Consider the following 27,051-nt stretch of genomic DNA (forward strand, 5'->3'; position numbering starts at 1 on the left):
TGGCTATGTGCTTACCACTGTATAAATCTGTGTGGACTAAAAACTGTAAGAGAAGATCTCTAGGAGAGTGTTACCTGCACTTAGCAATAGGCCTTTATGAGGAATCACTTAACTAGAGTGGCCTTCACTGCATTTCAGGAAACATTACCAGGTTTTAAATGGATTGGAAGTCGGATAAAAGACCTCCTGGCAAATGGAAAAGAAGTCCTTTTTGCATTTGAGGAGTCAATTGGTATGTAGTAAATATTAAAATCCTTGAAATTTGAATGAGAGCAATTTTTTTAAATGTAGTAATTCTATGGAGAGGAATTTTTGTCTTCTGGTTTTGCATTTTGAATTATAAAAACCACAGAGAACTGATCATGGCAGGGGTGGGGGAGACCCTTAAAAGTTCCCTAACTATCTTCAGTATCAGTGGGTTTCATCCATTTGTAGGCTCTTAAATCCACTGGTTCTGTAAATGAAAACTATTGAAATTATTATAGGCTTAAGTTTTCCCCTTTTTAAAAAATGTGTTTTGGGGCAGCCCCTGTGGCTGAGCGGTTTAGTGCCCCCTTCAGCCCAGGGCGTGATCCTGGAGACCCAGGATGGAGTCCCACGCCAGGCTCCTGCATGGAGCCTGCTTCTCCCTCTGTCTCTGCCTCTCTCTCTGTATGTGTGTCTCTCTCATGAATAAATAAATAAAATCTTTTTAAAAAATGTGTTTTAATTCTTAGGTTTTCTGTGTGGCACTTCGGTTTTGGATAAAGATGGGGTGAGTGCAGCTGTAGTTGCTGCCGAGATGGCAGCTTACCTGGAAACCAAGAATATAACATTGAAACAGCAACTGATCAAGGTTTATGAAAAGTAAGTTCTATTTTTATGAATTTATCATTTCAATTGCCAAATTTCTCATTTTTTTGGTCCTGCTTTTAGCTTTCTAAATTTGATTTTGAAAATAGTCCTTTTTAAAAAGTTCTAAAACTGAACTAAAGACATGCACTTTCCAAATAATACTAGAATAATTATCTTTGAATATATACTTTTCTCAAGTTATCTAAAATCTGATTTTAACACTTAAATCTTTGTGCAGGTATGGTTATCATATTTCAAAAACTTCATATTTCTTGTGTTATGATCCAACCACCATCAAAAGTATATTTGAAAGGCTTCGCAATTTTGATTCTCCAAAAGAATATCCAAAGTTCTGTGGGTCATTTGCTATATTGTATATAAGGGATGTTACCACTGGCTATGACAGCAGCCAGCCTAATAAAAAATCAGTAAGTACTTTTTTTTTTTTTTTACTTTCTTAACATTTGTAGTGCTTTGTACTATTGTAAAATAGTGGAAGTTCAAGCCTGTGAATGTCTTGAAACTATGATCCGTTTTTTTTTTTTTTTTTCCAGAGCAGTTGTAATCCCATTAACAGGCTCCCTGCCTCTGATCTTGTCCTCCTCTCTCTCCAAGTGTGTGCTCCTCCCTGGGGAGGGAGATGCAAAAGAGAATTAGACAAAAAGAGAACCAGATGGAGAGAGGGAAGATGTGTGAGGTTGAAAATAAAGTCCAAAAGCCTGTCCTTTCAAAGCTCACCATTTCGCCTTCCTCTTTGCAACTTCTCGTTTCGTCCCTATATCTGCAGCCAAATAGAACAACTTACAGTTTCTTATATGCATACATTGTTATTTTAAAATTATGTATTTTGGTGCACCTGGGTGACTCAGTTGGTTAAGCATTTCCCTTTGGCTCAGGTCATGATCTCAGAGTCCTGGGATGGAGCCCCACATCAGGCTCCCTGCTCAGCAGGGACCCTGCTTCTCCCTCTTCTTCCCCATCCCCTGTGCTCTCTTTTGTTATCTCTCTCTCTCTCTCAAGAAAAATAAATACAATCTTTTTTTTAAATGAAAATAAAAATTTCTGTGTTTTTGCTCAAGCTATTTCCTCCATCTGCCTCTCCTTCCTACTGCTGCAGGTCCACACCTTAGTCCTTATTTAAGACTTCAGGCAGGGACACCTGGGTGGCTCAGTGGTTGAACATCTGCCTTTGGCTCAGGTTGTGATCCTGGGATAGAGTCCCATATCAGCCTCCCCACAAGGAGTCTGCTTCTCCCTCTGCCTGCCTCTCTCTGTGTGTGTCTCTCATGAATTAAAAAAAAAAAAATCTTAAAAAAAAAAGACTTCAGGTAGATGTCACCTGTTCCACATACCTTCTAGATCCCATAATTAGATCTCTTTCTCCTGTGATTTCATTATACATTGTGCCTTTCTCTTGTTACTTATCACTTTCTATCTTATGTTGTCAGTGTGCTGTACCTGGCAGATCCATTTCTTTTTTTTTTTAAGATTTTATTTATTTATTCATGAGAGACAGAGAGAGAGAGAGAGAGAGGCAGAGACACAGGCAGAGGGAGAAGCATGTAGGGAGTCTGATGTGGGACTCGATCCCGGGACTCCAGGATCACACCCTGGTCTGAAGGCAGGTGCTAAACCACTGAGCCACCCAGGGATTCCACAGGCAGATCCATTTCTGACATACCTCTATACCTGTCAAAGCTCCTGCCTACATGGTAGGTGCTCAACAACTATTTAAATGCCATAAATTGCTGATCATATGTATTTGGTTATTGTGAATGATTATTAGCCTTAATTTCCATTTATAATGTCCTGCTGTTGTCTCAGGATGCCAGGGGCATGATATATTTTGGGAAATCTGCAACTTCTTGTGGAGAATACAACTCCTATTCCTTTTGTGTCTATTCACTAGCAGTAGTGATGGAGAGAATTGGACAATGTTGAATTAAATAAAGAATAGAATAGATAGGACTTGCTAGTTGATGCTCTGTGAGTGAAAAAGAGGTCAGGAAGGTCTCAGTCTTAAGCAAGTGGTGTGTAGTAGTACCACTAACTGAGAAAGAGGTTTCAAAGAGAGGACCAGGCTCAGGACACCTGATGAAAGGTACCACCTCTGTCCTAGTACAACCCCCCCAGTTCCCCCGAAAAAAGTTTCACAGACTGATCTGTAGTCCAGGAAGAGTATTAATCTATATGTTCAACATCAGTAAAGCTTTGATGCCTTTTTTATTTATTTTTTAAATTGTTTTCCTTTTTTAACTTTTACGTTAAAAGTATAAAATTTTTTGTACCCCAGGGGATAATTTTGCCCATCCTCTAAGGTATGCTCACTCTGTTTTGGAGACTATTGATAAACTGTCTGTGAAAGTGCTTCAATATTGTAAAGCCCTTTGCAACCGTAGAGGCAGTTTGGACTTTGATACAGATAGACCTGGCTTCAACTTCTTGCTCTGCCACATTAGTTGATGACCTTAACTAGGCCATTTACTCTTTTTGAGCCATGTCAGTAAATTGGCAGTTATATATACTCTGGAAGATTATTGTTGAGGCCTGGAGATGGTGTGTGTAAGGTATATATCCCAATGCCTGTACTATTATGAATGTTCAGTAAAATGGTATATTTATGAGTTATTGTGTATGTAATCCTGTAATCCTTTATATTTTATAATTTAAAAAATTTTAAACATTTATTTATTTGTGAGAGACATAGAGAGAGAGGCAGAGATATAGGCAGAGGGGAAAGCAGGCTCCTCGCAGGGAGCCTGATGCAGGACTCGCATCCAGGACCCCAGGATCACGACCAGAGCCAAAGGCAGATGCTCAAGCACTGAGCAGCCCAGGTGCCCCTTTAAAAGGATTTTTTTTTTTTAAAGATTTTATTTACTTCTTCATGAGAGACACAGAGAGAGAGAGGCAGAGACACAGGTAGAGGGAGAAGCAGGCTCCATGCCAGGAGCCCGATATGGGTCTCCAGGATCACGCCCTGAGCCGAAGGCAGGCGCCAAACCGCTGAGCCACCCAGGGATCCCCCTAAAAAGATTTTTTAATTGTAAAAGACACATAACATAAAATCTACCACCACTATCTTTAAGCACACAGTCCAGCAGTGTTAACTCTATCTACGTTGTTGTGCAGCAGATGTCCAGAAATTGCTCACCTGCTGAACTGAACTCTATACCCATTAAACAACTCCTCATTTCCCCCTTCCCCCACCTCTTGCCAGCAGGCCTTCTACTTCCTGTTTCTATGAATTTGACTCCTTTAGATGCCTCGTGTGAGTACAATATATTTTACAATGCTTGAAAATGAAAAAGGTACCAAGTGTAACTGAGCTGTTGTTAACATTGTGCATAGGTGCTGCCTGTGAGTAAAAACAGCCAAATGATTACATTTACTTTTCAAAATGGCTGTGTTGCTACTCTTCGGACAAGCGGGACAGAACCAAAGATAAAGTATTATGCGGAGATGTGTGCATCACCTGAGCAAAGGTGAGAATGAACTTTTTAAATATATATACATACATATATATTTAGATTTACATGTATTTATTTATATAGGTTCTATTGAAATAAAATTCACATACTGTACAGTTTACCCATTCAAAGTGGACAATTCAGTGGGTTTTAGTATATTCAGAGTTGTGCAAACGTCACTACAATCAAAATTTTTTTTTACTACATCAATTTCAGAAGATTTTCATTACCTCACAAAGAAACCCCATACCCATTAGCAATCACTTGCCATCCACCCTCCTTCTTAGCCCTAGGCAACCACCAATCTATCATCTGTCATTATAGACTTGCTTATTGTGGAGATTTCATATAAATGGAATAATGAAATATATATGGCCCTTTGTGACTATCATCTTTTTCTTAGCGTAATGTTTTCAAGGTTCATCTGTATTATAACATGAATCAGCACTTTGTTTCTTTTCTTTTTTTTAATTGTTTTCTTGGCCTATATATTCTGTTGTATGTAACACTTTTTTTATCCATTTATCAGGTGGTGGACGCGTGGGTTATTTCCGCGTTTTAACTATTATGAATAACAGTGCTACAAACATTTGTGCACAACTTTTTGTGTGGACAGGTTTTCATTTCATTTGGGTCTATATGTAGGTATAGAATTGCTGGGTCATATGGAAATTCTATGCTTAACATTTGGAGGAACTGCCACACTATTTTCCAAAGCAACTGGACCACATGGGAATTGAATTAAAAAACATTTTTTTTAAAGATTTACTTATTCATGAGAGATACAGAGAGAGGCAGAGACAAGAGAAGCAGGCTCCATGCAAGGAGCCCGATATGGGACTCGATCCCGAGACTCTGGGATCACACCCTGAGCCAAAGGCAGACGCCCAACCGCTTAGCCACCCAGGTGTCCCTGAATTTTAAAATTTTAGCGAATTTTTATTACTGGGAAGGCTCTGTGACTATTACCTATTATATAATGAACATAAAGCAATGATTAGGGCAGCCCCGGCGGCTCAGCAGTTTAGCGCCACCTTTGGGCCAGGGCCTCATACTGGACACCCAGGATCGAGTCCCATGTCGGGCTCCCTGCATGGAGCCTGCTTCTCCCTCTGCCTGTGTCTCTGCCTCTCTCTTTCTGTGTCTCTCATGAATAAATAGATAAAATCTTTTTAAAAATAATCAAATAATTTTTATTGTCAGATATTCATTTTTATATTAATATGCTTTGACTTAATCTGTCCAGTTTATTTCCTTTAAAGAGCATGAATTGTCACTAAATTGATTTAATAAACATATTCAGTGGCCATTTAAACTTATTAAAAGTAGTACCTCCTATAATGTTGTCACTGATCAGTATATTTTTGACAAAGTGGTTTCTTGGAATTGCCTTCAGAGTCCAAGGTATATTATTTTGTATGTCCCTAAATCTTTGCATTTAACAGTAGATTTTATTTCCTTTGGGGGCAAAAAAAAAGACGTCCTGAAGTCAGTCAGAGTAGAGTTCAAAGGAAACTAAATTAAATAATGACAAATGACACGTGAAGGCAGTTGAAAAGAGGCTTTCCTATAAATGTTCTGGTCAGCAGCAATGATGACTTTGAAGCACATACTTATAAATGTGTATTTATTTTTTAAGCATCTCATTTTTTTAGTCCCATCCCTGCTCTGTATCTGAGTCATGCCATATCATCCCATAACATCTATTGGATGTTTCTCAGAGTATTTCAGGAAGCCATTTTAGTATAATACCTAGTATTGGTGTTCGGGGCCATTAAATTGCCTGACCCAGGAGAAATCTATAGATTTACCGAAGCTCATCCATGTATCGTGAACCAAGAACTCCCTTTAATGCAGTTCAATTTCAGTTTGATTTTCCCTCCTTTGTACTTGTTTTGTTTTAACTGAATGAACTTCTTTTTGGTTTACCAGTTGTTTAATTGTCTGCCTTTGAAATTATAACAATTTAAACAAAATTTAAGGTGATGAAAATAAAGAATTTCAAAACTTAATCTTTCTCTTCAGTGACACTGCCTTACTAGAAGAGGAATTGAGGAAACTCATCGAAGATTTGATTGAGAATTTCCTTGAGCCCAGTAAAAATGGACTGATCTGGCGTTCTGTTTAGTACACGCAAGTACGTCATCACTTTGCAGTGGCACATGGAACAGAATAGCCAAGAACTCCATGCGTTGAAGTCGTATTAGCGTTCTCTATCTTATCTGGCCAAGTACTTTTTACTTTTATTTTCTTTCTTTTTGGTTGGCTGACTAAACCAACTGTATAAATTTGAAATGAAATGGTCCAGAGAGAAAGGCTTCAAATTTTTTCATAATCTTGAACGAAAGTCATTGCATTAAAAGTATTATAGTAACACGTTATTCTTCCTTCAACAGAAAAGAAAACCAATACATAAGTGAATTTTCTTATTAAAGTGTGATTAAGCTTAGTTCCGTATTGTAATTGTGTATAGCATGGTTTTAAAAAAAGGCAGATAAATGTTATATAGTTGTAGAGTTAGTTAAGGAAATTAATCTATAAAATTGACAAGAAAATGGCATTGCTCCCAGAATACTGTGGAATAGTGTCATTATTACATCACAGATATTAACTTACAAAGTAGAGTATTTGAAATCTGGTATTAGCATTTCTAGCTTAGAGATTACAATATGTGGTTTCAGGTACTTTTGGTGCAGTGTAAATTTCTTGTATGTATTTAAAATTCTGACATTTACCGAATGTAAAACAATAGTGGCAATGCTCCTAGTGGCTTCGTTCTTGTCAGATTTCTTAGTGCCTTCTCAGGATATGGTATGAATTAAAACAGTGTTCCTCCATTGAATATAATTTAATCATTTCATTTTCAAACAGTTAAGGAAAATCTTCCAAATGATGTAGGTGCTTCCACTCTATATCAAATAGATTTGCCCTTTTAGAAAGCTTATGAATGTAAATAAAAATCTTTTAAAAAGCAGTCTCAATGTAACTAAAGGATCTTCTTATGAGAATTAAATGTCAATAACCACAGCCTTCAGACAAAGAAGAAAATCTGAACCAAAAAAAGGAGCTCTAAATTTCTTTAAAAGCCTAACTTTGGAATTACATTTTTATAAGTAGATTTATTCCTTTATCAGATGAAGTAATGCTAATTTTACTAAGAAATAAAATATCCAGATTTTAGGTGTTATGAAACACTAAAACTACATGTTTTAAAACTGAAGTCCAATTTATTCTGTCATCTTGCTGCCTACTGTAGAATTTCTGATCTCCAGAGTACTATTTATCTTTTTCAACATGGAAAAAATTTTTGCATATTTTTTTTCAAGTAGGCTCCATGCCCAGTGTAAAGCCCAGTGCAGGGCTTGAACTCATGACTCTGAGATCAAGACCTGAGCTGAGACCTGGAGTCAGAGGCTTAACTGACTGAGCCACCCAGGCACCCCTCAATGTGGAAAAAAAAATTGGAAGGTCACTTTTGGTTGATTCTCCAGTATTCTAAAGAAATCTTAGTAGAGAAGTACTATTTAATCCTCTTAAAATGTATCCTGTCCTATACAACTCACAAAATATTTAAACTCATGTGGTAACAAAACAAGGCCTTGGGTGTAATTATACTAAACAAATTGCTAGTGGGATATAACTGATATTAGAGTATTTATTTCCTAAAAAAATAGTATAAAATTTAAACTGATTAGAATACTTAGTAAATAATGGTATGGTTTGTTGTAGCTACCAGCTAACATGTGGTTGAAACCATAGAATGCAAATATAATTTTCAAATTCTTGTATTGCCACTATTGTTAATTTGTTCCTTCCTTTCCTATAGCTAGATCTTGTATGACTGTAGATAATAGACAACTAGGTAAATGTAGGGGACAGCATACTTCTGAATGACTTTGTTTTTCAAAGGCTTTGTACTGAAAAAGAAATGTGCAGATTTTTTTTTTTTGTTTTATTTGCTTTTGGTAATGTAGAATGTAATTTAGGAGATGGCCTATATTCTACCAAGTAGTGTGAACAACGCTGTATATATGAAAAATATGTATATTTGGCTTTAGTGGCTTTCAGTGACTAAAGAACAAAGTGGAGCGAAAATAATATGATAGTTCATTCATAATCACTAAAGCCATGTCATGATTGTCATTCTATTATAAAGAGAACAGTTTCGAGTGCTTTAATATAATGCAACATTTAAGTCATCTTAAAGTGAAAAGTTATTAAAACTTAGAATCTTATCTCAAATATTTAAAAATCCAAAGTTAAAATCAACAAAATGTTACAGATGTTCCTGAAGTGTATAGATTAAGGGAATTACTTGATTGTAGCCAAGCTCTCAAGTCTGTATTAGCATAATCTTTGACATGAACTTGACATAGTGGTGTACAGTTGCCTCACAGGATAATTTTAGTAACCCAAGCCAACCAGGAAAGACGGAAGTCCTGGACTATAGGTCTCAGCCTTGGGCTCTACATTGTTTCGCTTTTCTTTATCAACAGTACCATGAAAATGAATCCATTTTCATTGAATGTGTAGATCAAAACTGGGCTTTTCTAGAGTTTTGAATAAAAGGAATGAGTTATTGGGGCAAAGTCAAAGCATACAATGAAAATAAGCAATAGAAATTGCTTAGAATTAATAAGCAATAGAAATAAACAATAGGTCACTAAGATGGTACAGGAAATGATTCTCATGAAGGGCAAACTTATCTTTCTTAAAGTTGGGAATAAACTGGCTGTGGGCAAGTTGTTTAGCTGTGTGTATTTGTTATTATTATGAGCAGATAGATAGTGAACCTTTTGTTTTCCTTTATTAGCAACCACTAAAAAGAGGCCAAGTTTTAGGAGAGAAAAAGTACCCCTCTTACTGATTCAGTTTCTGCTGGGATGTTGTGTTTTAGGATCATGTGGGAACTAGGGAGGAGAGGACATAGCAGAAATAAAAAGGAATACAGCACAGATTGGAAAATAAGAGTTGTGATAAAAAGTTCAAAGAATTAAGACCATTTAATTCTGGAGGAGAGAGAGCTGCTGAGATAATTTAAGAAGTCTTATACTATTAGTTGAATCTTTTATTAAAGGACTCAAAGTAAGAAGTAATGTGAAAAACTGTTCTCTGTCTTCAGTGAGGACAGAATAAAAGAGAATAAGGACCTTTTAAAAAAAACCCAAATAACAAATTTAAATATTAAAGGATGTACTGTCTTTTAAGGGTTCCTTCCAATACTTTTTTAAAAACTCAGGTGGGAACAATGGCGATGTCATAGAGAGCACTGAAAGTAACATTTGAGTTTCACTCCCTGTCTAGAAGAATTTAGCTCACAAGAGAGTTTTTGTATATGTTGAGTAGTAGATGCATGAGTGCGGTCTTCATTTGCTGCACAGAGACCTGCTTGGATATTATTTTTAATTTAACCTGGCAAATTAAGTAAGACTTGAACACCATTTTGTTCATCTTGAAGAATGTATAGCATTATAGGATGTCTGAGGGTTTTGTTTTAACTGTATTGCTGCTTGGGTGTAGTAACTTCAGCAGACGACGAGGTTCTGAGAGATGGGACACTTTGGGAATATCCTTACATAGGAAATAGGCCTCCCGTTTCTTAAGGAGGTTGCTTCTGGAATGGACATTAGCTGGAGTTAATGGAGAAGTTGTTCTATGAACTGCTGCTACTGGTATTTCTTTCCGATGTTTTCCACTGATGTTTGTGATGCTTGAAAAATCCAAATTTTGCTTGGATAAATTTATTTTATGCCTTTTTCTCTCTACCTCCCTCCTTCCCTAGGTCCCCTCCTACATTTTATTACTGTGAAAAGCTATTGCTCTATTACCTCACTGATAAGAAATCTGAATTGTATTCATTCAGAATGCTTTAAACTTATTCATAACTACGTTTGTTTTTTTGACTTTTGGTTATTTTGTTATTGTGAGAATATTTAAGACATTGTAAGAAGTAATTTTGAATCTATTTCATAGCCTTTTTTGGTCCATCTGGATATTACTGTATGTTAATTTATTATGGCCTTTTATAATTCACTTGCTTTTCTGAGATTGCTCTAGAAACTGATGAGGAAAGAGTCATACTATCACAATGGATGGTCAATTGCTCTCACATTTTATTTCAGGTTTCCCTGTACGTGGGGCACCCAAAGCACAAAATTTGAGAAATATTTTTTACATTTGTCCCCCAGAGCATCTGACCATAAGCCATAAGAAGTTCAAGTGGAAAGAAAAGAACCTTTCACTTCAAGACTTTACACAGCATGACTTTCTTTAGTTTCAGTTGAAAATTGAGTTAGGTTTTTTTTAACCATTGGTTACTTGAAAATATTAACCACACCATTACATTCATCCAACCATATTTTCTCTTTGTTAGTTAGTTCAAGACTCTATACTTTAAAGAAAGGACATACAAGAATGAGTAAAGCGACCAAGATAAGGGCAAATGATATATCTGAAGTTTGCTTCTCAAATTTTTCCACCAGTGTAACCCTAAAGCAGAGGAACATGAATATGTGAGGGAAGGGGCCCAAGTGAAAAATCTGAGGCAGTCTACCACTCCTGAAATTTCATGTTCTGTCATGAAATGTTAAGTTGAATTTTGCATTCCACATAATAAAATTCTTCCAATATAAAAATGATTCCTTCAATCCTCACAGAAACTGGTGCTGCCAGAAAGGAACACTATGTTTATCACAGGGCCTCTCAATGTTTTCTCCCTCCCTTCCTCAATTGTTGCATCTGCCTGGTGGTACATACACTGACCTTAATGTGAGAAATATAAACATAGAACATATCTAGCCTGTTCCCTGCATTTTAAAAGCTGAACTTTGAAAGTATTACTGCCAAATTAAATTGACCTGAAACAGTTATCACTGAACCTTATAATATTGTCAGAGGTGTTGGCCAGTCCGTTTTCATTAATTCACTGGCATTCCTTGACTGAGAAAGAGTATCTGACTATCAACTCTCTAAGAGCAGAGATCATTTTTTATTATTTTTCATATCCTCCCACCTCCAGTATAGTACCTGTTATAGAGTGCTTGGATGGTGATTATAGGAATTAGGGGATTGTATTTTAAAGAAGCTAATTGTTTAAGAAACAATCAAACTGTTAATTTTCTGATTCAGTTTTTTAAACAATTCTCATTACTGAAATTTGTAATAAATAATCTTCTTTAAGCACGCACACACTTAAATACTCTGTTTCTTTTGAGAGATCAGATCATACTCCTATTTGGAAATTATATATAATGCCTAGTATTTACACTCAAAGCAAGATGTTGACCAAGTAGGCTAAGAAAGTATCTATGTAGACTTAATATCAAGATGTTGACCAAGTAGGCTAAGAAAGTATCTATGAAAAAAAAAAAAAAGAAAGTATCTATGTAGAATTAATATCACTGGTTATAAGTGCCATTTTGAACCTACTACCACTACCTTCCAAGTGAGTCACAACTAATTTGGTACTATTTGGTATATTTTGTTCACTGCTATGATTCATCATATATCTTACAAGAGGCACTCAGGCAAGAGTCTGCATCTGTATATATGGTGAGGACTTCTTGTTTTATGCTAAAATAAACTTTGTATGTGTCATTGAATATACCCGCTAAAATATATGCAGTTAAGAATGAATTATTTTTCTTTGTAGCAGTAGATCAAAACTGTGCCCTTGTTTTAGCAGTTTTTGTCAACATTTTCTCATTTTTTTTCTGATGAAAACACCAGGGTGTATGATAAGTACTGCCTGTGAGAATTTGCACTTAAAGTGTTTGTGTGTGGATTTCTTGTGGGTTTTAACCAAATGAAGTGTTATCAGTAATAAACAGGCCTCTTTATAGGCATGAATTTCTGTGTATTTTTTATTATCTTAGTTACTGTATGGTTCATAAAATTTGCTATCCAAGTGGAACATGTTTTTGAAATATATGCATGGTATATAAAACCTAGAATCTACTTTCAGCCTAAATGAATATTCTAGCTTATTATTTGGTGAATATGTATTGATTGGTTCATCAGAAATCCCAGGAGAAGGGGCACCTGGGTGGCCCAGTTGGTTGTCTGGCTCAGGTGATGGTTCCAGAGTCCTGGGATAGAGCCCTGAGGCAGGCTCCCTGCTCAGTGGGGAGTCTGCCTCTCTTGTCCCTCTGTCCCTCCCTCTACCATTTCCTTCTCCCTCTGTTCCTCCCCTCCCTCTCCCTTTGTGTACTCATTCCCTCTCTGAAATCAATAAATAAAATCTTTTTAAAAAAAAGAAGTCCCAGAAGAAAGAGCTAATATTAAAGTCCTTTCCATCTTATTTTTGCCTTTCACTCCTTTAGTTGACTTAATTTGTCCACCCATGTTAGCATCAGCTAATATAACTAAAATGTTAAATATATATTATTTTTTTAAAAAGATTCCATTTATTTACTAATGAGAGACACAGAGAGAAGCAGAGACACAGGCAGAGGGAGAAGCAGGCTCCATGCAGGAAGCCCAACACAGGACTTGATCCCAGGACTCCAGAATCACACCCTGAGCCAAAGGCAGATGCTCAACCACTGAGCCACCCAGCTGTCCCTTAAATATATATTATAATAAAAATCTGTTATTCCCCATCCTTCCTCCTGTCATCCCTAAACTAGCATTTCCTTATTTCTATTACTGGTGTGACCATTCTCCTATCTCTTTATTTTCCTCTATAGTTCTGGTTCTAATCATTAAGTAGTCCAGTCTTGCATGCAATTTGATTTAAATTAAATCTTTGACCTTTATCCTTATGCTTCATTATTTCATTTTATAAAATATTTATTGACTTGGAAATATGCTAGTACCAAGGGCACTTGTAGAAGCTTAAAAAGTAGGAAAAAGGACAGCAACCATGCTATTGCTGGAACAGTCTGTTCAGGCCACTGTTCTGCCTACCCCCACTCCACCAGATCACCATTATCTATTCCTTATGTCTTTGGATTCAAAGCACTAGAGAGAAGGCCCAGTTGGCTGGACTCTTGTCACATGCATTCCAGCTAAACCCAGAAACTAATTAAGGAGGGATTTGACCTCCCAGGTGCCTTCTGAAATGCAGACCACTGCACTTACCCTTCTATCAAGACACAGTGGGAGCGTGAGGCTCAGTCCATTAAGTGTCTGACTCTTGATTTCAGGTCATGATCTCAGAGTTGTGAGATAGAGCCCGACACTGGGCTCTGCGCTGGGCATGGAGTCTGCTTGAGATTCTCATCTCCCTATCTCCCTCTGCCCTTACCCTCTCTTAAAAAAATAAATAAATAAAATTTTTTTAAAGAAGAGTGGGAGAGAGTTATTTCACCAGTTGTAATTTATGGGGAAGGCAAAGGAGGAGGGAGGCCATCTTAAGCACAGAACACAGCATGAACATTCCAAGAACTGTAAGTGGTTTGGTATTGCCATGTTGAGAAGGGGTGTGAATGGAGAGGGCCCTGTGTGCTATGCCCTGGAGCTTGGACTTCAGTCAGCAGGTGAGAGTATGGAAAGGCATAAGCAGAAGGTCTCTAAAACGGTGGTGGGGGTGAGGAGTAGGTATGAGAGAACCCACCCTTGGAAAGAACCTTCATGGTCATCTTATCCAATTTACCAGTTCCCACAATCTGATTACCAAATGGGGATTTATATTTGAACCTCTCCCATTATAATTTTCTCAGACAAGTTGTATCCTTTTTTTTAATTGGAGTTCAATTTGCCAACATATACCATATCACTCAGTGCTCATCCCATCAAGTGCCCCCCTCAGTGTCCGTCACCCAGTCACCCCAACCCCCCTGCCCACCTCCCTTTCCACTACCCCTTGTTCGTTTCCCAGAGTTAGGAGTCTCTCATGTTCTGTCATCCTCTCTGATATTTCCCACTCATTTTCTCTCCTTTCCCCTTTATTCCCTTTCACTATTAAGTTGTACCCATTTAAAGAAAGACCAGTAGAGAGTTCTTTCTCGTGTTCAGCTGAAATCTGTCTCCTGCAGCTTCTACACTTTGGTTATACTTGGAAGCTCAATGTTTTTTTCTTTTGTGTGTGTGTGTGTGTGTGTGTGTGTGTGTTTAAAGATTTTATTCATTTATTCATGAGAGACACAGAGAGAGAGAAAGCGGCAGAGAGAGAAGCAGGCTCCATGCAAGGAGTCCCACTCGGGTCTTGATCCCGGGACTCCAGGATCAAGCCCTGGGCCAAAGGCAGGCGCCAAACCGCTGAGCTACCCAGGGATCCCCCTGGAAGCTCAGTGTTATTTAAAACTCCCTTCTGTTTCAGAATCCTTTCCCCTCAGTCTAAATATGCACAATTCAGCTACTGTTCCTTGTATGACCATCCTCTCACCTTCCTGATCACCACGTGGACAGTTTTCAAAGAGCTGGATCCAGAATTTACATGCAACACTAGAAATGGTGGTACCAGCCCAGAGTAATAAAAGGTGGGATTTCCACCCAAGATGGGAGCCACACAGCAGACATGACAGAGAGGGGGCTCTGCCTGGGGCACATGGCTTGACACCTCTTCACTTTGCAAACAGCTCCTCCTTTAACCCTCAACCCAAGCATCATCCCTTCCAAAAAGCCTTTCCTGCCTGTTTCCCAACCCCTGACCCCAGCAGCCAAGCTGGGCAGGGGCCCTGCTCTATACCGCCAGAGTGCCCTTTGCTGCCCTCTTTTATGGCACATCCCACACCATGTGTAAATGATCTGCTTGTGTGCTGGACTCTCCGAGTCAACCAGTCAATTGTGAGCTCCCCGAGGGCTGGAACTGCTGACTCAATGCAATATCCCCAGTGCCCAGAACTGAGCCAAGCAGATAGTGAGCGCTCGAAAAAAAAAAAAAAAAAGAAAGAAAAAAAAGTTCAGCTAAACTGAACTGAACTGGAATTTGAGCTGAGTTTTCAAAGGCAAGTATGCTGTGAATAAACAAAGGGGAGGAGGCATGCATGGTACATGAGTGCATTCAACTCAAAGCAGAGAAAATATGAGTGAAGACTGGGAAGCAGGAGTACTTGAGATTTGCTAGAGGACTTCCAGCCAGACTTTGGCTGCAGCCAAAGGGAAAAAATCAACCTGAGGCTGAATAAGGCAAGCCAGCTGGGAGAGGGTTGGAAGAGATTTATTCCCTTGTGAGCAGGGAGCAAGGGGAGGAAAAAAACCAAGTGGATCAGTTTTTTCCAGCTGTTTGCCGCTCCCACTTATGCATACTTCCCCCTTGTGGACAGGGGTCCATGTCCCACAAAACAAACTCAGCACCTCAGCACCCCAAATTCAATGCCAGCATCTCTCTTTACAATTACGGAAGCCCAAGGGTCAGGTCAGGGATCCACTGGAGTCCACAGAGTGGATTTCTATAGAACCTAAATTGTCTTATTCCCAATCTACTACTTCGTCCCCACCCAAGGCCTGAGGATGGCTTTCAATAAATCTTATCTAGTCTTCAATCAGAAAGAACCCTTCCTACTTCTATTCAGATGTAAAGTAAGTCCGGAGAGAAGTGATGCCCTGAGTCACAGAGCTGGTCAGTGGCAAACCTGAGACTAATAAGACTGATACTTAGGTCTCCTGACTGGTTGTCCATTTCTCCTCCTGTAACCTAACCTACAAGGAGCAGAACAGTGAATAAAAAGTCAATAAGCGGGGATCCCTGGGTGGCGCAGCGGTTTGGCGCCTGCCTTTGGCCCAGGGCGCGATCCCGGAGACCCGGGATCGAATCCCACATCGGGCTCCCGGTGCATGGAGCCTGCTTCTCCCTCTGCCTGTGTCTCTGCCTCTCTCTCTCTCACTGTGTGCCTATCATAAATAAATTTAAAAAAATTATTTAAAAAAAAAAAGTCAATAAGCTTAATCCATGCCTCCAGAAAATCCCAAGGACTAGAGTGGAGCCTTGAAGGAAGAGCAGGTGTTTGCTAGGCAAAGAACCAAGGAAGGGCCTTGCAGACACAGGAGAGGTGCAGAGAAAGAGGGAGGAGCATCCTGGAAAGGCTGGATAATAGGTTTCTGATCTCAGCCATTGGCACTTTGGATTTTATACACTCTTTCTGGGTAAAATGTCCAGAGTTTCAGTTATCACTCTGAGAGTGCACAATGAGACAGAGACAGGATAACTTTAACAGACATTTCCATTCAAGAAAGAAAAGCATGGCTGAGTGAAGTAAGTCAGTCGGAGAAGGACAAACATTATATGTTCTCATTCATTTGGGGAATATAAATAATAGTGAAAGGGAATATAAGGGAAGGGAGAAGAAATGTGTGGGAAATATCAGAAAGGGAGACAGAACGTAAAGACTGCTAACTCTGGGAAACGAACTAGGGGTGGTAGAAGGGGAGGAGGGCAGGGGGTGGGAGTGAATGGGTGACGGGGACTGGGGGTTATTCTGTATGTTAGTAAATTGAACACCAATAAAAAATAAAAAATAAAAAAAAAAAGATTAACCCCTTGAAAAAAAAAGAAAAAAAAGAAAAGCATGAAAGGTGTATATTCTGACAGAGCAATTCTGACTCCTGCTAGACAAACACTGTCTGGGCCTGGGAGAAGAAATCTTCCCTGCTTGGGCCTGGACTCTACTCCTTTGGAGTGGCTTCCCTAGTCCATTGATCTCTGTGTCTCTTAGCCCTACCCTCTGGACCATCCTTCCTGACCATCTTCTTCCTTAGTTACTACTGAAGCAGTGGCGCATGTTGGCAGCTGACTAGCAATGTGAAATATCTCTCAGTCCCTTTTGGTTCAGGCTGTTGGTACTGTCCCACATATAACTCATTTAAAAACTTTGTGAGGGGGCAGGGTGGGCACCTGGGTGGCTCAGTCAGTTAAGTGTCTTGATTTCAGCCCAGGGTATGACTCCAGGATTGTGAGATCAAGCCCCATGTTGGCCTCCACACTGGGTATGGAGCCTGCTTAAGATTGTCTTTCACCCTCTGCCCCTCCACCTGACCCTCTTTCTCTCTCCCTCTCTTAAATAAATAATAAAAATAAAAACTTTGTGGGTTTTCTATGTATCTGATTATGGTCAACTCTATACTCCAAATGACATCCTCACAACTGTTTTTGAGACCTCTCCCTCAATTTTATCATGCTATTTTGTGTGTGTGAGAGCACAAGCAAGTGGAGTGGCAGGCAGGGGGGAGAGAGACAACCTGGAGGAGGCTCAGAGGAGACAACTTCAGCAGAGGCTTCCCTGCTGAGCTGAGATCCCAATGATGTGTGGCTAGATCCCAGGACTCTGAGATTGTGACCTGAGCTGAAGGCAAACACTTAACTGACTGAGCCACCCAGATGCCCCTTATTAACTATTTTGGATTAGTTTCATATGTTTTTGTGGATATTGCTCTTAGGATTCCAAGAAGTCTTTCTGTCTAGGAATCTACTGGACATCACTAACTCTTTCAAAGACCTTAATAAAGTGTGTTACAGCTACCTTTGGTATAATCTACATCTCTGAGCTACATTCCTATAATAACTCTATGCTGGCTAGACAGCCTCAAGATGGAAAAAGTTTTATTTTTTTAACCTACTAAGTCGTGCCCCTCTCTGTTCTCTCTAAATTCTTTTTGCCAGTTCTTTCTTTGGCTCATAGCTCCCTTCCTGTTACAAGGTTACATAGCTAGGAGCATCCAACTGATGATACTTTTAACACTCTGCCTAGAGATCTCCTTAGCCAAACAAAAACTTTCTGAGTATTTTCCCCCATCTTCCAAGTTACCATAGGCAACACTTTGGCCAATCATTTTGCCATTATAAAACACAGATCACCATTTTTCCAGCCTTCAGTAACAATTTCCTCACCATTTTTCCAGACTTCACTATTTGCCTGCCATTTTTCCAATCTCCACCCATCCCTGATCCCAAAGCCAATGCTGTGAATTTGAGCTTTTGTTAAAGGTAAGCATTTCACTTGCAGACACCAGCTTCTGTCAACTTTGGCTGTTAAACTACCCCCAAATCTGTGGCTGAAGACAACCATTTATACATCTTACAGTTATGTAGTTTGGCAATTTGGACTGAGGTCAGCTATCTGGTTGATCATAGTGGGGTTCACATATCAGATGGAAGTCTGTTGCCAGGTTGATTGAGTGCTGGTTAGTTTAGGATAGCCTCAGCTGGGTTGGCTGAGCTCCTCCTCAGGTAGCTCCCATTTCCCAGCAGGCTAGCCCAGGCTTCTTCCCATGGGTGCCTGGGCAGGGTTCTGAGAGACAGGGCCAAAGTAGGTAAAGCCTCTTGAGGCCTAGGCTCAGAAATGGCATACTGTCCCTTCTGTTGCATTTTATTGCCTAAAGAAAGTAATAAAGCCTTCCTAGATTCAAGAGGAGGGGACATAGTCTCCACTTCTCAATGAAGGAAAATGCAAAGTCACACAATAAAGGGTGTGAATACAGGGTGGAATAAGGATCATGGCTATCTTACAGTCCACCATAGCTCTTCAGAAGCAAGCCTCATCATGAATTTGGCTTTATAATTATGTGAATACAAAAATACATTTTTCTCTGTCAATTTTCATATGTTTTTAAATGAATGACTTCATATATACTAAAGAATTCATATAATGTAAATGTAAGATATAAAGAATAAAACACTTTTGCAAGAGAGAAATAGAATTTTGGCAATATGTTTTAATTTCCCTGTGTATCCTTACTAACCAAACATTCATTTCTCACCTGTACTATGCAGTGACTTCCTAGCTGGCCTTTTCTACCTTTGGTCTTGCTTCATCCAATAAGTTCAACCCACTATAGTCACAATGATCTTTAAAAAACAAAAATCTAATCATGTCATTCCTTTGCTTAAAACTGTTCAGCTGGGATGCCTGAATGGCTCGGCAGTTGCATCTGCCTTTGGCTCAAGGGCGTGATCCTGGAGTCCTGGGATCAAATCCCCCATCAGGCTCCCTGCATGGAGCCTGCTTCTCTCCCTGCCTATGTCTCTATCTCTCATTAATAAATAGAATGTTTTTTAAAAAAATAAATAAAAATAAAACTGTTCAACTATTTCCCATCGACCCGAGGATAAAACCAAACTTATTAATAGAGTAGGCTCTTCATTGTCTAGCTCCTGTTTATACTTCCTGCCTCATTTTTACCATCCATCCCTAAACTGATTATTGGATATTGGCCAAAGAAAATGGCTTCCATAGTTCCCTGCACCTTCTCCTACATGGCATAAATCACTGTTGTTATTGGCTCTTTACTTGTCTGTCTCCACTACTTTACTGTAAGTGTTCTAGGGGGAGGGAAGCTCTTCTGCCTATCCCTGGATGCCAAGCACAGTACCTGGCACAATGGATGCTCAGTAATGGTTGAATGAACGCATGGAGAATGAATGCTAGGTTCTGGGGACAAAAAGAAGCTCCACCAAAAGCTCCTAGTCTAGGTGGAGAACAGATGAGATAGATGCATGACAGATAAGACAGATAGATGATAGATAAATCTTTGCGCTAAACAAACAGCAAATGTGTGACAAGGATGGTGGATTTGCGTTTGCTTCTAAGTTCCACCAGGGGGCACTATGGGAATGCCTCAGGTTTCTCCTAAAAAAAAAAAAATCCATGTTACTTCCTTGGAAAGACCCTACCCACTTTGAAGGAAATGTAATTTCCTAGTAGTGCTTGTTTGGTTTTTGTTTGTTTTGTTTTGCTTTAATAAGCTCTTTATTTGGCCCACTCAAAAGAGCTATAGCTCAGCCATCAGTGTGTTTGAAGGACCAAAGAAACTCCTGTTGGTGTCCACTTTATATCTATAATGAAATCATCACAAGAGCTTTCAAAAACATAATTGAATTTCTCTTCCACATCAACTGTTGGGAGCCAGAATAGGGATTGTTGTTATTATTTCCATCTTAAAGATGATAACTCTAAAGGGTCAAGAGGGGAAGAAATTGGGGATCCCTGGGTGGCTTAGCAGTTTGGCGCCTGCCTTTGGCCCAGGGTGTGATCCTGGAGTCCCGGGATGGAGTCCCTGCATGGAGCTTGCTTCTCCTTCTGCTTGTGTCTCTGCCTCTCTCACTCTGTGTGTGTGTGTGTGTGTGTGTGTGTGTGTGTATGTGTCTCTCATAAATAAATAAATAAATAAATCTTTAAAATAAGTAAATAAATAAATATACTTTAAACTATTAAAAAAAAAAAAAAAGAGGGGAAGAAATCTCCCCAAGGAATCACAGTTGTATCTAAGCAGGGATTTGAATCTGTCTTCCAAATTCAAATGAATTTATTCACTAAAACTATATTGAGTTCCAGGCTGTGTAAAAGATGATAGAAATACAAAGGCATGCCCTTCAAATGTCTTAGAAGCAAAGACTATCAAAGCTAGAGAGAATTTGGGAAATCACCTAATTAAGTGTTCTCAACTCAGATATGCATAAGAATCTCCTCAAGAGCCTATTAAAAAAATGCAGATTCCTGGACTTTGACCCTCTCATCACACATAAACATTTTGATTCAACAAGGGTAGGTGGGAATCTGGAAATGGAAGTTTTCGTAAGAACATCCATTCTTCCTCACCATGATTCTGATGCAGATGAACTGTGTACTACACTTTTAGAAACATTAATCCATTGGTTTAATCTTTTCATAATATAGAGGAGAAACTGAAAAGAAATGGGTAGAAGTAGTCCCCCAGAAACTCTCCTTGGATGTAGTAAGGGAGGCTAACCTCAAGTAATGATGTAACTGAGGAACACCCAACTAGGGACGCCTGAGTGGCTCAGCGGTTGAGTGTCTGCCTTCAGCTCAGGTCATGGATCCTAGGGTCCTGGGATCAAATCTAGCATCAGGCTCCCTTCAGGGAGCCTGCTTCTTCCTCGGCCTATGTCTCTGTCTCTCTGTGTCTGTCATGAACAAATAAATAAATTCTAAAAAAAAAAAAAAAAAAAAAGAACACCCAACCAAGAACTGAACACCTGGGTTCAATTTCAGGCTTTACCATCTTGCTAATGAATCACTTAACCTCAGTGAACCATGATTTTCTCAATTGTAAAATGTGAGATAATTACACATATACTCCATAGGCTTATTTTGATGAAAAACAGAGATAAATAGTATAAAGGGTCTGGCAGAGGACTGACACACAGAGGACCCTTGATAGAGATTGGTTGATGGGATTGTTTTGAAAGCTCTTTCTACTTCATTTATTCTATTTCTTTAAATGCATAACTACTATTGCCAGGCATTCTGCTAGGCAGTCCCACCTACGTGAAGCTTGTGATCTAGTAGAGCAGATAGATATTAATTATGGAAATAAGAAATCACTATTGTAATAAAGGCTACCAAAGGAAAATATAGGATGTGTTTTGAATCATATGGGGATTCAAACCTAATCTTCAGACAAATAAAATGTCCTGAGGAAATGACTCAACAGTTGAGCAGGAATTAGTCAGAAATTACACACGGATCAGGAAAGAGCTTGGCAGGAGTGGGAAATGAAAAGGTCAAAGACCAGAGTAGTGGAGTGAGCAGGGGAGAGAGGCATGATATGAAACTGAGGATGATTATTATTTCTGTAAAGCCTTTCTTCTATCGTGCCTTGATATGTATGTGGAAATTTTGATCTTTTCCTTGACTCTTTTATGTCTACTTCAATTTTCTTTCTATTTTTGCACCAGAAAGCCTAATAACTAGTAATATTTCCTCAAATCTAATATTGTGGTCGCAACATATTTTCAGGGAATACATTCTAAGACCCTCAGGAAATGCCTGAAACTGCAAATAGTACCAAACCCCATATATACCAGGTTTTTTTCCTATACATGTGTGCCTATGATAACGTTTAATTTATAAATTAGGCCCAGAAAGAGATTAACAACAATAACTAATGATAAAGCTGAACAAAATAAAAATATACTATAATAAAGGTTATGTGAATGTGGTCTCTCTCTCAAAACATCTTACTGTACTGCGCTTGCCCTTCTCATGATGATGTGAGATGATAAAATGCCTATGTGAGAAGATGAAATGAGGTGAGGGAGTAGGCACTGTGACGTACCATTAGGCTACTGTTGACCTAACAATGTGTCAGAAGGAGGATCATCTGTTTCTGGACCACTGTTGACCTCAGGTGAATGACAACGCAGAAAGTAAAACTGTGAATAAGTGGGGACTACTGGATACATTTCTCAGTATTTGACTTTCAGAAATAGGGATTGTCTACTAATACAGGTTTAAAAATAAAAACACCTTGCTAAATATCAAACAGGAACATACACTGAGCTCTTACATATTTAGCTGTGCTTGGAAAATACCTATTCTATTCGTCACATAGTTATTCGAACTGGTGGTATAATTTAGTTAGATTTTAGTTCGCATTTAGTTAAACTTGAAACCCTGTGTTACTTAGAATGTTTTTAAAATTCCTCTCTGGTATAGAATTAAAGTTTTATTGTGGAAGGAGCTGTTGTTAAGAAGATGAAATGGACACAGTCTACCCCGTCTAGCCCACTGAATTTAGCTATGCAACCTGGACCGAATGCATGTAAATGGCATTTGAGAACTGGGAAAAGTTAATGACAGCAGGTAGATTTGGGAAGAAGACCAGAATTTGAAGCATCACAGAGCTGGCTTTAAGTTTCTGCCTTTCAATCCTCAGTAGCCCCAAACCCCAAACTGGGACCCTAGGTGAGGACTGGGAAAGCTGCAGGAGAAGCCCTCATTCTCGGCCTAAAGGGAAAGGGAATAGAACTTCTCACACTCAGAGGGGGGCTATCTCATGTTTTCCTTTCGTTCTCTCTTTTCTCTGTACCCCACACTTCTTCCCCAGGCAATCTCACAGTAGTGGCCCCAATGGCAATGGTGGTAGTGAGGTTCCTATGGCTGTCTAAAACTTGGAGTTATCTTATGTATTACATCTACCTACATTGGAACCACCTCAAATAATGCTCTAATTTTGCTTTCAGCAATCCCAACAGGATGGGGAAACCCCCACTGATTTTTTTTTCTCTCTATGTCCTCCTGCCGCTTGGCCCCAGACATTTGTAGTCATGAGAAGCACACAGCTTGGAGCGCCTGGGTGGCTCAGTCAGTTAAGCACCTACCTTTGGCTCAGATCGTGATCCCAGGGTCCTGGGATCAGGCTTCACACTGGGCTCTTTTTTTTTTTTTTTAAGTTTTATATATTCATGAGAGACACACACGCACACACACAGACAGAGAGAGAGAGAGAGAGAGGCAGAGAGAGAAGCAGGCTCCATGCAGGGAGCCTGACGTGGGACTCCAGAATCACGCCCTGGGCCCAAGGCAGGCGCTAAACCGCTGAGCCACCCAGGAATCCCAACACATTGGGTTCCTTGTTCAGCAAGGAGCCTGCTTCTCCCTCTGCCTGGTGCCCCTCCCCCCAGCTTATGCACACGCAAGCTCTCTCTCTGCTCTCTCTCAAAAAAATAAAAAAATCTTTTAAAAAGAGAGAGGAAGCACACAGCAGACTGCAGTTGTTTGAAGTCCAGGTTTCTGGCCAGAGAAACAAAAAGGAAAGTCTCAGGGACTGGAAACGATCAGAGAGATTGCAGAGTGGGGAAAAGCTCAAGGGATCCACCCCATAATTCTGGACTCACCCCTTAGCTCTGCATGCTAAATGGATGCTGATGGATGGCTCTGATGCTAAATTGTATGCCATGGACCTAAGTACTGACGTATGGGATAGACCACTGTCCAAATCCAAAGGTAGCACACAACTGGGACAGATCTGAATGGCATTACAAAAACTTTGAAAACTGAACTGGCATTGAAACCATGGTCACATGGGGATCCCTTGGTTGCTCAGCAGTTTAGCGCCTGCCTTCAGCCCAGGGTGTGATCCTGGAGTCCCAGGATCAATCCTGCATCAGGATTCCTACATGGAGCCTGCTTCTCCCTCTGCCTGTGATTCTGGCTCTCTCTCTCTCTGTCTCTCATGAATAAATAATTAAAACCTTAAAAAAAAAAAAAAAAACCATGGCCACGGAAAGCAGATTGGAACTTGTGGCCTGAATTCAACTGAGTTAATTACATGCTAACACAAAAATATTAATATTTTCCATAAGATTTAAATAAGATATTGGCACTTACATATTCAAAATATCTAGTATTTAATCCAAAATTACTCTGCATATGAAGAACCAGGAAAATCTCAGGAATGAGAAAAGGCAATCAACAGACACCCAGGAAGAGATAACACAAATGTTCAAAATTGTTGAAGACTCACAAAATGGTCCAAGAAGTAAGGATGAACACCTTTCAAATGAATGTAAAGGTAGAAAGCATCAATAAAGAAATAGAAGATATAAAAAAAAAAGAAAAAAAGAAAGAAAATAAATAGAAGATATAAAGAAGGACCCAATGGAAATGTTACAACTGAAAGTAAAATAACCAAAATTTTAAAAACCTCATTGATGGACTCAATAGAATCGAGATAACAGCCAAGAATCAGTGAACTTGAAGATAGATCCATAGCAATGATATAATATGACCAACAGAGAAAAAATGTTTCTAAAAAAGTGAACAGAGGGCAGCCCTGGTGGCTCAGCGGTTTGGCACTGCCTTCAGTCCAGGGCCTGATCCTGGAGATCCAGGATCCAGTCGCACATCAGGCTCCCTGCATGGAGCCTGCTTCTCCTTCTGCCTGTGTCTCTGCCACTCTCTCTCTCTCTCTCTGTGTCTCTAATTAATAAATAAATCTTAAAAAAAATAAAAAGTGAACAGAGCCTGAAGACTTAGGAGACAGTATCCAATTCATGTCATCAAAATTGCAGAAGGAGTTTGTAAAAGAAGTATTTGACTAAATAATATATGAACATTTCCCAAATTTGACAAAAGACGTAAGCCTACAGTTCCAAGAGTTCAGTGAACCCTAAAACAATGATGGAGTGAGGTGAGGGAATAAAGCCCAGCCATTCAGGCCTGATGTGAGACAGCTCTGATGGGAGAAAGTAGCTGCAGCCCTCCTGCTGCTTTGACCAAAGTTTGGTCAGGCCTCTTTGACTTCCTCCTCTGCCCTTCCCTCCTTCATCTCCCCTTCACAGATGTTGATCTGTAATAAATATCTTGTAAATAAGTATCTGCATATGAAGAACCAGGAAAATCTCAGGAATGAGAAAAGGCAATCAACAGACACCCAGGAAGAGATAACACAAATGTTCAAAATTGTTGAACAAACTCTATCTTAGAGTTTGCTTCTGGAATACCCAATCTATAACATCAATGGAGACAACATAAGTATAGAGCAGAGATCTGAGCTCAGGTAGTATAGATCCAGAGTCCATGTACTTAGTGGCGACCAGAGGCAGATTTGCCAGGAAGCTTAAGCTTCAAGGTCCCTGCTTTACACAAACACTTTTTTTTTTTGTAAGATTTTAAAAAAAATTTATCCATGAGAGACAGACAGAGAGAGAGAAAGAGAAAGGCAGAGACACAGGCAGAGGGAGAAGCAGTCTCCATGCATGGAACCCAACGTGGGACTCCGTCCCAGGTCTCCAGGATCACGCCCTGGGCCAAAGGCGGCGCTAAACTGCTGAGCCACCCCGGCTGCCAGCACAAACCCTTTCTGAGGCCCTCAGGATTGGGAGGATGGGTGGGTGAGCCTAATAATGTGTTCACATTGCTATATGAATTTGTAAAATTTACCAGAGAAAGCTATTTTAACCACAATGGATTCTCTCTTTCTACTCTGGCTTCTTCTCCATTACACTTTTTCCCCCTAACACTTCTCCTGACAGAGAGAATGGTGAAATGGCCATGGACCTTTGTTTGCAACTGAGTTGATCTCAGTCAGCTTTCTGCCCATAGAAGTTTAGGGATTATAGAGGCAGAATAATGCCCCCATGCCCTAGTTCCGAAACCTGAGACTTTGGGGGTGTCATTAAGTTAAGGAGATGGGGAGATTATCCTGGATTAATCTTGGTGAGACTGGTGTAATCACAAAGGTCCTTAAAAGAGGGCAGCCCCGGTGGCACAGCGGTTTAGCGCCACCCACAGCCTGGGGTGTGATCCCAGAGACCCGGGATCGAGTCCCACATCTCCCACATCGGGCTTCCTGCGTGGAGCCTGCTTCTCCCTCTGCCTGTGTCTCTGCCTTCTCTCTTCGCTCTCTCTGAATGAATAAATAAATAAATCTTTTAAAAAAAGAAAAAGGTCCTTAAAAGAGTCAGAAAAGGAGATGTGACAGTAGAAGCAAAGTCAAATAGAAATTGAAACATGTTATGTTGCTGGTTTTGAGGATGAAAGAAGGGGCTATGAATCAAGAAATGAAGGCAACCCATAGAAACTGGAAAAAAGCAAGGAAGAGATTCTCCTCTAGAGCCTCCGGAAGAAACAGCCCTGCTGACACCTGGATTTCAGCCTACTGAAATCCATTTCAGACTTCTGAACTCGAGCAATGTAAGAAAATTAATTTGGGTTGTTCCAAGTCACTAATTTGTGGTAATTTGTTACTAGCAGCAATAGGGAACTGGTTTTTTTCTTTTTCTTTTTTCCTTCCTTCCTTCCTTCCTTCCTTCCTTCCTTCCTTCCTTCTTTCTTTCTTTCTCTCTCTCTCTCTCTTTCTTTCTTTCTTTCTCTTTCTTTCTTCTTTCTTTCTTTCTTTCTTTCTTTCTTTCTTCTTTCTTTCTTTCTTTCTTTCTTTCTTTCTTTCTTTCTTTCTTTCTTTCTTTCTTTCTTTTCTTTCTCTTCTTTATTCCCTTCCTTTCTTTTTCGTATTTTCTTTGTCTTTAGCCAAAACTGGCAGTACTTCTTCTGATAAAATTATCTTAAAACTTTTTAAGTGTGTGTATGTAATCTCTACACCCAACATGGTGCTTGAACTCACAACC

The 27,051-nt window shown here is 39.5% G+C and overlaps 1 protein-coding gene and 1 long non-coding RNA gene across 8 annotated transcripts in view; one reads left to right on the plus strand and one right to left on the minus strand.

Annotated features, from left to right (window-relative positions):
• The window catches only part of PGM2L1 (phosphoglucomutase 2 like 1), a 54,637-nt gene extending 42,932 nt beyond the window's left edge, over window positions 1–11,705 (plus strand). Inside the window, exons 10-14 of the mRNA XM_038568662.1 lie at window positions 139–232; window positions 717–846; window positions 1,073–1,262; window positions 4,186–4,319; window positions 6,330–11,705. Coding sequence (XP_038424590.1) covers window positions 139–232; window positions 717–846; window positions 1,073–1,262; window positions 4,186–4,319; window positions 6,330–6,432 — 651 coding nt within the window. The 3' untranslated portion in view covers window positions 6,433–11,705. The remainder of the gene's footprint in view (window positions 1–138; window positions 233–716; window positions 847–1,072; window positions 1,263–4,185; window positions 4,320–6,329) is intronic.
• LOC111091533 overlaps window positions 1–27,051 on the minus strand; it is a 74,224-nt gene that overhangs the window by 44,675 nt on the left and 2,498 nt on the right. The window lies entirely within an intron of this gene.

Source organism: Canis lupus, chromosome 21 (assembly GCF_011100685.1).
Source record: "Canis lupus familiaris isolate Mischka breed German Shepherd chromosome 21, alternate assembly UU_Cfam_GSD_1.0, whole genome shotgun sequence".
Classification (NCBI taxonomy): domain Eukaryota; kingdom Metazoa; phylum Chordata; class Mammalia; order Carnivora; family Canidae; genus Canis; species Canis lupus.